At 46.9% G+C, this 14,274-nt stretch overlaps 1 protein-coding gene across 1 annotated transcript in view; it reads right to left on the bottom strand.

Moving 5' to 3' along the window:
* Positions 1–14,274, bottom strand: part of cracr2b (calcium release activated channel regulator 2B) — a 164,623-nt gene that overhangs the window by 44,089 nt on the left and 106,260 nt on the right. The window contains exons 9-10 of the mRNA XM_041196657.1: positions 2,023–2,094; positions 824–878 (exon numbers count right to left, since the gene is read on the bottom strand). Of these exons, the coding sequence (XP_041052591.1) occupies positions 824–878; positions 2,023–2,094 (127 nt within the window). The remainder of the gene's footprint in view (positions 1–823; positions 879–2,022; positions 2,095–14,274) is intronic.

The raw sequence follows: 14,274 nt of genomic DNA, 5'->3' as shown, positions 1-14,274 counted from the left end.
GGTCGACGAGTGGGGGCAGGCCCCGCTCACTGATGTATAAGATGACACAGGTGACATCAGGCATGTGTCCCGATGTCACCACACATCATTCAGATCTTCAGTTTGGTGGGTGTGCAATGGAGTTGGCTGCGCACCTGCCCGCACCTGCTCCCACTCAACCCCGCCCACCCCTTCCCCCTCAACGGGGAAAAAATTCTTCCCATGTCTGTAAGATGAAGCAGTGGCTAAAGCTAATGACAAAGCCTTGGGTAACTAATTGGCCTCACACTGCAAAATTTTCATGTAACAGATGCCTTAATAGAATCGGATTTCTTCTTTCAAACAAATAATCACACCCTTAAAGATGCAGCATCCCACTGAATTAGTGTACAGAACAAACAGGGCTCCACAAACCAGAAATAAATTTGTCCTGACCAAAAATGTCACATTAAGATGTTCTATTCCTCTCTGCACCTTGACAACTGTCAGTCTTTGTGACTAAAGAGACACTAATCTCTATCAGTAAGTGCAAATAGTGTGCTTACGTTTTTGAAACTGAAGTTACCCTAAAGCTGACCTGACACACTTTCAAAGTGAAATTTACTCCTTTGGGTTAAAGCAGATTTAACCTGCTTTTGTGTCCAACTCAGAAAATAACTAGCACTGTGCAAACTAAATGAGTTGGTATTAATCAGTCATACTAATGATACAGATGGGAAGGTGTGGAGTTTGGCAGCACTGGTTCAGAGTGGCCCCAGGGAACATAGCATGGACCCACAGGAGGGCAGCAGCAGCAGCAGAAATTGTCACGTCTCTGCACTAGAACTTGATTTTTGAGACTAACCAGCTTCTTGGCTTCATAGGCATCTCTTTCATCTCGTAGTTTTTTGTTCATCTCCCTAATTGAAAGAAAAAGGATTGATTTGCAGTCAGTGGTCACATAAATTGCACTGAACTATATGTCTCACTACATCAATTCACCTCACTAATAGTGAACACTAACAAATAGTCAACGTTTATCTCCGCTGAATAGCCACCCTGGGGAGAAAAATGTCCATTTCAGATCCACACCCATTATATTGCTGTTAGCTTAAAAGCTTCATTACACTTCTGAGTCAATGGCTCCTATGGTTTAGGTGGTCATCTGAACATGTTTGATGCTATAAGACTCACCCAGCCATTACTTAAAGGGTATAGTTAGTCTATTACAGGGATGAAGCAAAGAGAGGTTACATGAACAGTTCACTTAGTGAAGTCCAACATAGTGGAGTCATGTGTCATTCCTTCAACTGGAATTGCCTTTGAAGAGTACACATCACGCAGTTTCAGTACGCATGCTACCATAGCAAGCACATGCCTAGCTTCCTGCAGTCAGAGTTACGACAGGGTGACTCCACCTGGACAGACTCTGCCAGGGTCACCATGATGGGAGTAGCATATTTGCCCACTATATATATATATATAATATGGATATGGAAGGGTAGTGGAGGCAGAAACCCTCATAACATTTAAGAAGTATTTGGATGTGCAATTGCGATGCCATGGCGTACAAGGCTATGGGCTTAGTGCTGGAAAATGGGATTAGAATAGCTAGGTGATTGTTTGACCGGCACAGGCTCGATGGGCCGAAGAGCCTTTCTCTGTGCTGTAGATCTCTATGACTCTATGAGAAAAAGCAAGCAAATGGAGCCAAAGTACAAATCAATTGTGATATAATAGAATAGCAGACAGACATGAAGGACTGAATGGCCTCCTCTTCCAATTTTCCTACATTCCTACAAGAGGAAGTACTTTCCTCCGTTCTTTCATTTTCATGTACAAAATAGAGAACATTAGGTTATGCTTGCATTAATATTTTGCTAAATTTAATAAATGGGATGAAAAATACCCAAATAGCAGTGTGAAAATGACTTATCAAATGTATTATCTATGAAATCATCTCTTCTTTATTACAAGATTGAAACATTATGCAATTAACTTGCAACTATTTAGAAAGTTAATTTTTGATGTTTCAGTTGTCTATTAGATTCCTGCCATAATTACCTGAGAAGTTCCAGCTGTCTCAGTAGACTTTCTCTTTCCTTTTGCATGTTCTTTGAGACCTTCAAGACATCCCTGTTTGGAGAAAAGCCACCTTAATGGTTTCAAGATTTTATTTCTGCAGCAGGAGTTTGAAATTAGCATAACCAAATGAGAGCCATGTTTGCTCACATTGCAAGAAGTTACATTTGAGTTGCACAGCCAGGATCCCCACTACAGGCAGTTATCACTCGTTGATAGAAATATAGCCAACCTCAACTAAGGACTCTTGTTGTTTTTGCACTCTTTGATTTGGACAATGCATTCAATGCGTTACTGCTGCTTGGGTACAGAATCACAGATAAAACCTTTGGCCTCATGTCCAGTCAGTGTCACACCAGCGGTCCAGTTACCAAGTAGATGGGGTAGTTTTCTTGGAAAAACAATATTTCTTATGTAAATCTAAACAGCATAAATGAAGAATAGTAGGTCCACACAAAGGCATGTGCACCGAGTCCTGAACAGTGCAGAACAGTAATTTTTCTTGCACGTTGTTTGACATGACATTGCCTTTTGAGTAACATTCCCCCTATACCTGATTTTTAACTCTCCTATGAAGTGGCCTTGCAAATCCTTCAGGTCTATGAAAACAGCAGGCGGCTCACCATTACTTTCTTAGAGAACTAAGGATGGACAATAAATGCTGGCCTTGCCAGTGCTGCCTCCATCCCAAAATGAGTAATAAACCAACAGGCTCAGGGCTTAAAACAGATGTGGTAGAGTAAAAGACAGTAAGTTGTCATTTAACCTTGTCCCGTTTAATGTTGCTTCACTTTAACATCGGTAAATTAATGGAGCCTGTAATCTCGTTGAGCATCATAAGATTCATTTTAACGTCATTTCCTGCGTGACCCTATAGGTGCCATTATTGAGCAGCCTCTCCCCGCTCCCCGAGTTGTGGCATCTTCTTGTTCCCCAGCCTCCGAGTTAAGATTTACTGCATCCCTGACTCACCCTCTCACCATATCGCTTTCCTGGAGCTGCATTCCAGATCCAGATCCGATCCGAAGCCAGAACTCCGATGATGTGGAGTTGCGAGTCCTGGCTAATGGAATGCTATCCTTTATTACGAGAGGAATTGAACATAAAAGTAAGGATGTTATGCTTCTGTTATGCAGGGCATTGGTAAGACCGCACTTCGAATACTGTGCGCAATTTTGGTCTCCTTATTTAAGGAGGCAGTTCAGAGAAGGTTTACTAGATTGATACCTGGAATGAATGGATTGTCTTATGAGGAAAGGTTGGACAGGCTGGGCTTTTGTTCACCGGAGGTTAGAAGAGTGAGGGGTGATTTGATTGAAGTATATAAGATCCTGAACAGTATCGACAAGGTGGATGTTGAAAGGATGTTTCCTCTTGCGGGTGAGTCCAGAACTGTTTTAAAATTAGGGGTCGCCCTTTTAGGACAGAGATGAGGAGAAATCTTTTCTCTCAGAGGGTTGTGTGATTTTGGAACTCTCTGCCTCAGAAGATGGTGAAGGTGGGGTCACTGAATATTTTGAAGGTGAAGGTAGATAGATTCTTGTTAGGCAAGGGAATCAAAGGTTATCAGGGCTAGATGGGAATGTGGAACTTGAAACACAAACAGATCAGCCATGATCTTATTGAATAGCGGAGGAGACTCGAGGGGCCGAATGGCCTACTTCTGCTCCTATTTCGTATGTTTGTAAGATGATGCAGGAGTCCCAAGCTGGGGCTGCTGCAATCCAGTTTTTTTTTAAATGACTGTCGAAGCAGCTCCTGCATTGCTCTTCTCCTGAGCCCTCACTGTGAGCGAGGGCTCAGGAGAGGGAAACGGCGAGCAGGAGCATTTAAAAAAACATGGATTTGTAGCAGCCCCAACTCAGCGCCTCTGCGCCATCAGGACTCGTACTTCCACAACATCGGAGCTCGAGCTTCGGATCGAATCTGGACCTTGAACAGGAACGCAGGTCCAGGAGAAGGAAGTCGTGGGAGGGTGAGTCAGGGAGTGGAAGGTTCGGCGAGAGGGCAAGTTGGGTTGGGGGAATGGGGGTCAAAAGGCCACAGCTCGGAGGCTCCCACCAATACATTTTTCTGTTAAAATAAAATAAGTTTAAAAATATAAAGGTTATTCCATTTACCAATGTAGGAATTTAGCAATATAAAATGTTGCAACTTAGGACAGAATTTTCCACTCCCGTTGGAAGCAGGCGTCATGGCAGGTGGAGGGGGGAGAATTCGGCGGGAGGAGCAGAAATCAGTATCACGCCAGTGTGCAGTATCAGCCGATGGTGTCCGCCGTGTTGGGATGTGAATCCTGCTGGAGGTTGGCATGAACCCGATTTGCATCCTGCTAGTGGGATGCAAAGTAAGGCCCAACCAGAATCGTCCCCCCATGCCCGGTATACTGTTACGCTGGCGAGAAAACAGACCAGCCCAGAACACGTCTGGACAAGCATGACATGCAGATTTCGGGACTTACCTTTGTGGCCTTGCTCAGGTTGCGGACATCCGAGAAGATGATGATGCTGGAGCCCTACAGTTACCAGAATCTGGAGGAACACATGCATTGCATGGTGGGTGGATTCTCATGCTCATGACTCCGCCACAGAGCAGCTCTCAGAAGGTGGGAGGTCTCCAGGCAGCAGCCTCGACTTCACGGAGATATCGGAACTTCCCGGGCTTCACCGTGGGCTAGTATGGATGATCGAGCTGGGTGGGGAGAGGAAGGTTGAGTTGTGAGGGGGAGAGGAATTTGTACTGGGGAGAGGGGGGTGCGGTGGTGGTGAAGTTCCGGTTGGGTTGGGTGGGGGAGAAGGAGGATGTCCAGGAGGGAGGATGGAGTATGGGAGGAGGATGGTGTAATGGGGGAGGACGGTACAAGTGTGGAGTTAGGTGTAAGAGGGGAAGAATTTGTAAGGGAGGGAGTTCCAAGGTGGGGGAAGGTGTCCAGGAGGGAGTAAGGGTGGAGGAAGGAGTAAGAGTGGAGGTTGGAATGCCCAGGGTAATGCAAGGGAGGGGTCTGTGGAGTTAATGACTGCCTCCTGTGGAGCAAACTCAGTGGGGGTGGGAGCGTGGTAGGAGGGAATGGTGAATGTGAGATGGGGCAGCGTGAGCTGATAAGGTGGGAGGGTGAGGGCGCATCAGTACCGGTATAAGGGGCAGCAGGAGTAGTTGGTGGAGACCCGGAGGCAAACACGGACCCTGGCGATGGGAAGAAGAAGGTCAGGGAGGTCAATGGGGATGGGGGTGGGATTTACAGGAAGGTAGGGAACGTACACGTTCACCTGGACATCCTGGAATGACAAGGACTCGGCTGTAGGGTATCAGTGCGAAGGTGGAAGGTGATGCCAGGGGGGCAGTGAACTGTGATGGGGGGAAAGGACATGGGTGACTGAGGGAGGGGAGAGGATGGGGGAGCTAATCAAAAGCTTAACGACTACCATACTGTGCAAATCGAAAGTGAGCGGAGCCTCGTGTTGGATGGGCACAGGTGCTGCACGGGTGTGCGATCAATGAATGGGCAGAGGTGCAGGTCAGCTCAGATGGACAACTGAAAGTGAACCCCAGCAGGCAGCATTGAAAATGTTCAGGACAGTAAGGTGAGTGTGATGGAGGAAGGCTCCATATGCACGGGAGAGTGCTTGCACGAGGCTCTGAAAGGCCCTGCCAGACACACACTTCTCCCTCCAGAATCACTCATGGTCCAGCTGCGTGCACCTGAACTGCTATTGGAATGGGGGCAGAGAGTAGATGCAGGGGGAGGACTTGCAAAGCCTATAAGTGAAACTGAAAGACAACATTACACATCATTCAGTAAAAGTCAATATATTTTCAGTTTATAAAGTAACAAAATGGGTTCGCCCATGCAACCACTTATGATCAGAATTTCTTAACTTTTCCAGGCATGCCACTTCTTCTAGGTGCTGCCCTGACATCCGCAGCAGGGGTGGAGACAGCCTGTGCTACGGCTGCCCCTGTTGCCTCTGATTATTTTACATAGGTCCTCTGGACAGCAGAGGTTTGAGGGCCCAGTTTACTTTGGCTGTCCTTCTGTGGGCCACCTGCTCTCTCTGCAGTGACAGAGGACGATGTTGAGGGGATCATAGGCAAAGGGGATTTGGAGGGAGCAGACAGCCCCTGAGATTCCTGAATGGATGACCCAGAGGCATCCAGCTGCCACTCCTCCTCCCTTCAGGTGCTCGAGGGCCCCAGCCTGGCTCCATGAGGGGAAGGAGCACCTGGAGGAACATCGAGGTGCCCCGTTTCCCTCTCGCGTTGCTACTGCAGGAACTCATCCATGGCTACCACGGTGGATTGCAGGTCTGCACACATCTCCACATTCTGTTGGAACAGTGGCTCCATGGTGTCCACTATCCTTCCCATGGAGACCTCCATGCACGGACATGTGGGCACCACTTCACCAAAGAGCAGGTGGACACACTCCTCTGACTCACATGCCACTCTATTGAGGGCTTCCAACAGCACTGCGTGATATTGCCCCGCCTTCTGCTGGCTCTCCACAGTGAGTTGGAAGGCCAAGACAAGAGGCTCATCAGCTGACTCGGACCTCACAGATACCTCTTCCCCAGCAGTCCTCAAGCACTAGGTGGCTCGGCTGAACCTGCCTCCTGCTGCTGCAGACACGTGGCCGTGTGGTGGCCACCAGATTATGAAACCGAGTCTGCTCTAGATCTGGGTCCCACCGAGGTATGTGTCTCTGCACTGGTGCAGGGTGTGGGTAAGCGCTGTGACGGCTGATTATTTCCAGCTCTTGAATAGAGGGGGTGTTCTCTTGGCTAGAGGTAAGGACCTTGAGGGAGCTGAGGGACTGGCTGGCTGAGGGTGTCGGTTGCTTGACAGAGCTCCCTGTGAACCAAAGTAGAGATAGTTAGTGCATGGCAGCAGAGTCAAAAACAGGAGAGAGAGCACTCACAATTGCATTGAGAGAGGAATGATGTGGTGTAGGATCCTCATGAGGGTGTTCGCCGTCACCACAGGCAAGATCCAGGTCCTCACATTCAGTGCGATAGCACATCCTCAAAGTGAGTGAGGGGCCTAATGTGGGCCACTCCATCTGGGACCTCTCCCTGCTGTTGTGAGCCAGCTTCTCATGCATGAAAACAGATGGAGAGAGTGTGAGCAGGACACATGACGTTGCATGGAATGTTTGTGTGGTGAATGGAGCCATGGACGAGATGAGGATGCTAGCACCAGAGGATATGAGCCTGATGGAGATGTGAGGGTGTGTGTGAGAGTTAGTGGTGTTATCCCTTGAGGTGTGAGAGCCCTGTGGATGTGTGATAGGTTTGTGAGTGTGTGAGTTGAGAGTGATGAGGTGGTTGACTTACCCTGGCAGAATGGATGAGAGCATTCATCGTCTTCCTGCACTGGATGACTGACCTCCTCTGTGCTCTGTTGGCCCTGACCATTGCTGCCATCATGTCCCAGGCATGATTGGTGACTCTGGTGGACCTCTTGCAGCCAGAGCGGGGATTGAAGAGTTTGTGACAACCTTCCACTTCATCCAGCAGGTGCCCCAGAGAGAGGGCTGCCATCACCTTTGATTTCAGCCATCTGTGGCTTGGAGCAGTCTTGGTCTGAAGACATTAAGGCTGCCCTCTGGTGCATTTTAATTATGGCACCTGGAGTGAGGAAGGACTGAGATCACGTCATGGTGGGCAAATCCGAGGCCACCTGCCAGCAATCCGGCGTGTTTTCCATGAATGCATTATTAATGAGGTGGGACGTGCACGGGCAAGTGTTGACAGCCAGTGGGTAAAACACATTTTTCACGCCTGCTACTGCATTTAGTGCAAATCTGGGACAATTCCACCCTTAGAGGGTATAATGTAAGAGGGTATTTGCTTTGTTCTGATAAGGAATGTTCTCCAAAACCAAGTTTAACATCGATTCCTAAGGGAACCAATCTTTCACTTCATGTCGCTTCACCTAGTCATGACTTTTCAGGAATGCAACCACAACTTTAAGTGAGGACCTACTGTAAACAGTAGCAGAGCCACCTATTGTACAAGATCTGAATAGCAAGTTCCATAGTAAATCAGGTGTCACAATGATACATATCAAAATACAAATTGGCCTCCCCTCAGGCAATTGTCGCAAAATGGGATAAAAATCATGACAAAGTAAACCACATAACAACAGAGAATATACAGTTACAAGAATTTTAAAGTTGGGGAGATGATTTTATGACTGACAATGTCAATTATCCACAGTACCACAGTTAAGCTAGTCCTCTAGCAATAAAACTGCGCCATCATATTCCCAGCACATTTTATATAGTCCAACTAGTTACGTATAACTACCACAATTTCATGGCTTCTTCTTCAACAAGTAAAAGGGCATTTATATAGAGCCTTTAAAATCCTTGTGATATTCCAAAATGCCTCGCAAGCAGTTTTTAAATGTGCTGTGACTTATGTTACAGCCATTTTGTTTTTTGAGTTGGTCCTGGGATGTAAGCAACTCTGGCAATCAACATTTATTGTCCATCCCTACAGCCCTTGTGCATTAAGATTGATGAAATCATATGTAAGGTAGAATAGCTCGGGATGAAAGGCATTAGTGAATCTATTGAGTTTTTACAACAATTTATCTGGTTTTATGGTAATTTTTCTTATGCTAGCCCAAAAATGATGAACTTTCCTTTTGTTCAATTTCACAACATGCAAGATTCCACACACAGTAAATGAGATGAATGATCAATTAATCTGTTTTTGATGATGCTTATTGAAGGAAGACTGTTATTCAAGACACCAAGAGACTCATTACTAATCTTTGATTGGTACCAAGAGATCTTTCAAGTACATATGAACCAAAGGATCAGGCAGATGATAGTAAGTATGGTATTGGGTTCCAAATGACATGAGAATAAATCCAAAACTTTATTTGTTTGCCATTTTTATAAAATGGATTTCCCGCGTAACCAAAAGATGGCTGCCATCAGATGCATGATGACAGGGTTGGCCCATTGTCTGGGAGCTACACCCCAGGAGCTAGAAGGACAAAATAATTCTTTTCTAAGCTGTGGGATCTCACACCTCATTGTACGGACCCCTTGGAATCACAAAACCAGGAGGCTCACACATTGAAACCTGTTATGCCTACAAGGCTACTAACAGACTTATATAACACCTGGGACTGTCTAGGATGATTTCAAAAGAGAACCAAAGGGACATCATTTGATCTGATAAACTCACCTTTCCATCAGAGCTAGTGGGTCAGCCTGGGCAATGGCTTCCCAACCTAGACCCTCAAAATGGATGGTAACTCTTTCAACAACTAATGACTGTCATAGAGTCATAGAGGTCTGCAGCACAGAAAAAGGCCCTTCGGCCCATCTAGTCTACGCCAGTCAAACAAGTATCCAACTATTCTAATCCCATTTTCCAGCACTAGGCCCATCGCCTTGTATGCCATGGCATCGCAAGTGCACATCCAAATACTTCTTAAATGTTATGAGGGTATCTGCCTCTACTACCCTTTCAGGCAGGGAGTTCCAGATTTTCACTACCCTCTGGGAGAAAAAATTCTTCCTTGCATCCCCTCTAAACCATCTGCCCCTTACCTTAAATATATGCCCCCTGATTATTGATCCCTCCACCAAGGGGAACAGTTCCTTCCTATCTATGCCCGTCATAATTTCATACACCTCAATCATGTCCCCCCTCAATCTCCTCTGCTCCAGGGAAAATAACCCCAGTCTATCCAGTCTCTCCTCATAACTAAAACTCTCCAGCCCTGGCAACAGCCAGGTAAATCTAAAACAGAAATACCTGGAAAAACTCAGCAGGTCTGGCAGCATCGGTGGAGAAGAACAAAGTTGACGTTTCGAGTCCTTCAACAGAACTAAGTAAAAAAAGGAGAGGGGTGAAAGATAAGTTAGTTTAAGGTGGGAGGGGGTGGGGGGAGAAGTTGGGGGGGGGGATGTGGCTGTAGAGACAAGTAAGCAGTGATAAGAGCAGATAACCAAAAGATGTCACAGACAAAAGAACAAAGAAGTGTTGAAGGTGGTGATATTATCTAAAAGAATGTGCTAATTAAGAATGGATAGTAGGACACGCAAGGTACAGATAGCTCTAGTGGGGGTGGGGTGAAATAAGACCAAAAGGGCATAAAAGGTATAGATTTAAAAATAATGGAAATAAGTGAGAAAAGAAAAATCTATATAAATTATTGGGAAAAAACAAAAGGGAGGGGGAAGAAACAGAAAGGGGGTGGAGATGCAGGAGGGAGTTCAAGATCTAAAGTTGTTGAACTCAATATTCAGTCTGGAAGGCTATAAAGTGCCTAGTCGGAAGATGAGGTGCTGTTCCTCCAGTTTGCGTTGAGCTTCACTGGAACAATGCAGCAAGCCAAGGACAGACGTGTGGGCAAGAGAGCAGGATGGAGTGTTAAAATGGCAAGCGACAGGGAGGTCTGGGTCATTCTTGCGGACAGACCGAAGGTGTTCTGCAAAGCGGTCGGCCGGTCTGCGTTTGGCCTCTCCAATGTAGAGGAGACCACATTGGGAGCAACGAATGCGATAGACTAAGTTGGGTGAAATGCAAGTGAAATGCTGCTTCACTTGAAAAGAGTGTTTGGGCCCTTGGACGGTCAGGAGAGAGGAAATGAAGGGGCAGGTGTTGCATATTTTACGTATTCATGGGGAGGTGGGGGTTGAGGAGTAGGGGATGATGGAGTAGTGGACCAGGGTGTCAAGGAGGGAACGATCCCTACGGAATGTCACCGGGGGGGGTGAAGGGAAGATGTGTTTGGTGGTGGCATCATGCTGGAATCGGCGGAAATGGCGGAGGATGATCCTTTGAATGTGGAGGCTGGTGGGGTGATAAGTGAGGACAAGGGGGACCCTATCATGTTTCTGGGAGGGAGGAGAAGGCGTGAGGGCCGATGCCCGGGAGATGGGCCAGACACGGTTGAGGGCCCTGTCAACTACTGTGGGTGGAAAACCTCGGTTAAGGAAGAAGGAGGACATGTCAGGGGAACTGTTTTTGAAGGTAGCATCATCAGAACAGATGCGACGGAAACGAAGGAACTGAGAGAATGGGATGGAGTCCTTACAGGAAGCGGGGTGTGAGGAGCTGTAGTTAAGGTAGCTGTGGGAGTCGGTAGGCTTGTAATGGATATTGGTGGACAGTCTATCACCAGAAATTGTGACAGAGAGGAGAAGGAAGGGAAGGAAAGTGTCAGAGATGGACCATGTGAAAATGATGGAGGGGTGGAGATCGGAAGCAAAATTAATAAGTTTTTCCAGGTCCCGACGAGAGCATGAAGCAGCACCGAAGTAATCATCGAAGTATCGGAGAAAGAGTTGTGGGAGTGGGCCGGAGTACTCCGGCTGTTTCCTCTTGTGAGTGAGTCCAGAACTAGGGGACACTGCTTTAAAACTAGGGTGTCCTTTTAGGACAGAGATGAGGAGAATTTTTTTTTCTCTTTTAGAGTTCTGCGACTTTGGAATTCTCTGCCACAGAAGGTGGTGGAGGCAGGATCATTAAATATTTTTAAGGCAGAGGTGGATAGATTCTTGTTAGACAAGGGAATCAAAGGATATCGAGGGTAGATGGGAATGTGGAAATTGAAACACAAACAGCTCAGCCATGATCTTATTGGATGGCAGAGCAGGCTCAAGGGGCTGAAGGTCGCCTTCTGCTCCTATTTCACATATTTGTATGTTTGTATGTCAGGATTTAGCAGGCAGCAGTGATTCCTGCACTCCTATATGCTTCAGAGACTTTGGCCAGGATTTTCCGGTCATCGGGCGGGTTCAGCGAGCGGGAGTGGCCGCAAATCGGACCACCGCCTGCAATGGAGTGGCGGCTGCCATTTCATGCTGGCTGGCCTATTAACATCCAGCCAGCGTGAATCGCACGCTGCAGCTGGATGTGTGGGGTGGGGAGCAGGATGAGCGTGGAACTTCGCACATGCGTGTGGGTGAGCACAGTAAACGCTCCCTGAGACACAGAGCTGCCTCAGGGAGCTGAAGCTTTTTGAACATAAAAAAAATGAAGAATTTAAAAAATGCTGATAACATGTCCCCACTCATGTGACTCTATCACATGAGCAGGGACATGTTACAAATTAATTTGGATGCCTGTCTCTTTATGGGGTATGTGGAAAATTCCTTGTTCCAGTCCTACTCCGGGCCCTTCCCAAAACTCTTTCTCCAGTCCATCGATGATTACTTCAGTGCTGCTTCATGCTCTCGTCGGGACCTGGAAAAAATTATTAATTTTGCTTCCAATCTCCACCCCTCCATCATTTTCACATGGTCCATCTCTGACACTTCCCTTCCCTTCCTTGACCTCTCTGTCTCAATCTCTGGTGATAGACTGTCCACCAATAACCAATACAAGCCTACCGACTCCCACAGCTACCTCAACTACAACTCCTCACACTCCGCTTCCTGTAGGGACTCCATCCCATTCTCTCAGTTCCTTCGCCTCCGTCGCATCTGTTCTGATGATGCTACCTTCAAAAACAGTTCCTCTGACATGTCCTCCTTCTTCCTTAATCGAAGTTTTCCACCCACGGTAGTTGACAGGGCACTCAATCATGTCCAGCCCATCTCCCGCGCATCCGCCCTCACGCCTTCTCCTCCCTCCCAGAAACATGATAGGGTCCCCCTTGTCCTCACCTATCACCCCACCAGCCTCCGCATTCAAAGGATCATCCTCCGCCATTTCCGCCAATTCCAGCATGATGCCACCACCAAACACATCTTCCCTTCACCCCCCCGGCGGCATTCCATAGGGATTGTTCCCTCCATGACACCCTGGTCCACTCCTCCATCACCCCCTACTCCTCAACCCCACCTACGGCACCTCCCCATGCATAACCAAAATATGCAACACCTGCCCCTTCACTTCCTCTCTCCTCACCGTCCAAGGACCCAAACACTCCTTTCAAGTGAAGCAGCATTTCACTTGCATTTCCCCCAACTTAGTCCACTGCATTCGTTGCTCCCAAAGCGGTTTCCTCTACATTGGAGAGACCAAACGCAGACCAGGCGACCGCTTTGCAGAACACCTTCGGTCTGTCCGCAAGAATGACCCAGACCTCCCTGTCGCTTGCCATTTTAACACTTCACCCTGCTCCCATGCCCACATGTCTGTCCTTGGCTTGCTGCATTGTTCCAGTGAAGCTCAACGCAAATTAGAGGAACAGCACCTCATCTTCCGACTAGGCACTTTATACCCTTCCGGACTGAATATTGTGTTCAACAGCTTTAGATCTTGAACTCCCTCTTCCATCCCCAACCCCTTTCCGTTTCTTCCCCCTCCCTTTCGTTTTTTCCAATAATTTATATAGATCTTTCTTTTCTCACTTATTTCCATTATTTTTAAATTTATACCTTTTATGCCCTTTTAGTCTTATTTCACCCCACCCCCACTAGAGCTATCTGTACCTTGCGTGTCCTGCTATCCACTCTTAATTAGCACATTCTTTTAGATAATATCACCACCTTCAACACTTCTTTGTTCTTTTGTCTGTGACATCTTTTGGTTATCTGCTCCTATCACTGCTTGCTTGTCCCTACAACCAACCCCACCGCCACCCCCCCCACACCCCCACACCTTAAACCAGCTTATATTTCACCCCTCTCCTACTTTTACTTAGTCATGAAGGTCCTAAGGACTTGAAACGTCAACTTTGTTCTTCTCCACCGATGCTGCCAGACCTGCTGAGTTTTTCCAGGTATTTCTGTTTTTGTTTTGGATTTCCAGCATCCGCGGTTTTTTGTTTTTATCCAGGTAAATCTCCTCTGCACTCTTTCTAGTGTAATCACATCCTTCCTGTAAGGCAGATTCCAGAACTCAATGTTCTAGCTGTGGCCTAACCAGTGTTTTATACAGTTCCAGCATAACCTCCCTGTTCTTATATTCTATGCCTCGGCTAATAAAGGCAAGTAAACCATATGCCTTCTTAACCACCTTATCTACTGTCCCACTACCTTAAGGGATCAGTGGATATGCACACAAAGATCCCTCTGATCCTCAATACTTCCCAGGGTCCTACCATTCATTGTGTATTCCCGTGCCTTATTTGTCCTGTCCAAATGCATCACCTCACACTTATCTGGATTAAATTCCAATTGCCACTGATCAGCCCATCTGACCAGCCCATCTATATCCTCCTGTAATCTAAGGCTATCCTCCTCACTATTTACCATCACACCAATTTTTGTGTCATCCGCAAACTTACTGATCAACCCTTCTACATGCAAGTCTAAATCGT

Source organism: Carcharodon carcharias, chromosome 10, assembly GCF_017639515.1.
Source record: "Carcharodon carcharias isolate sCarCar2 chromosome 10, sCarCar2.pri, whole genome shotgun sequence".
NCBI classification, from domain to species: domain Eukaryota; kingdom Metazoa; phylum Chordata; class Chondrichthyes; order Lamniformes; family Lamnidae; genus Carcharodon; species Carcharodon carcharias.
The sequence above is the reverse complement of the archived record's forward strand: the minus strand, read 5'-3'. Positions and strand labels throughout refer to the sequence as shown.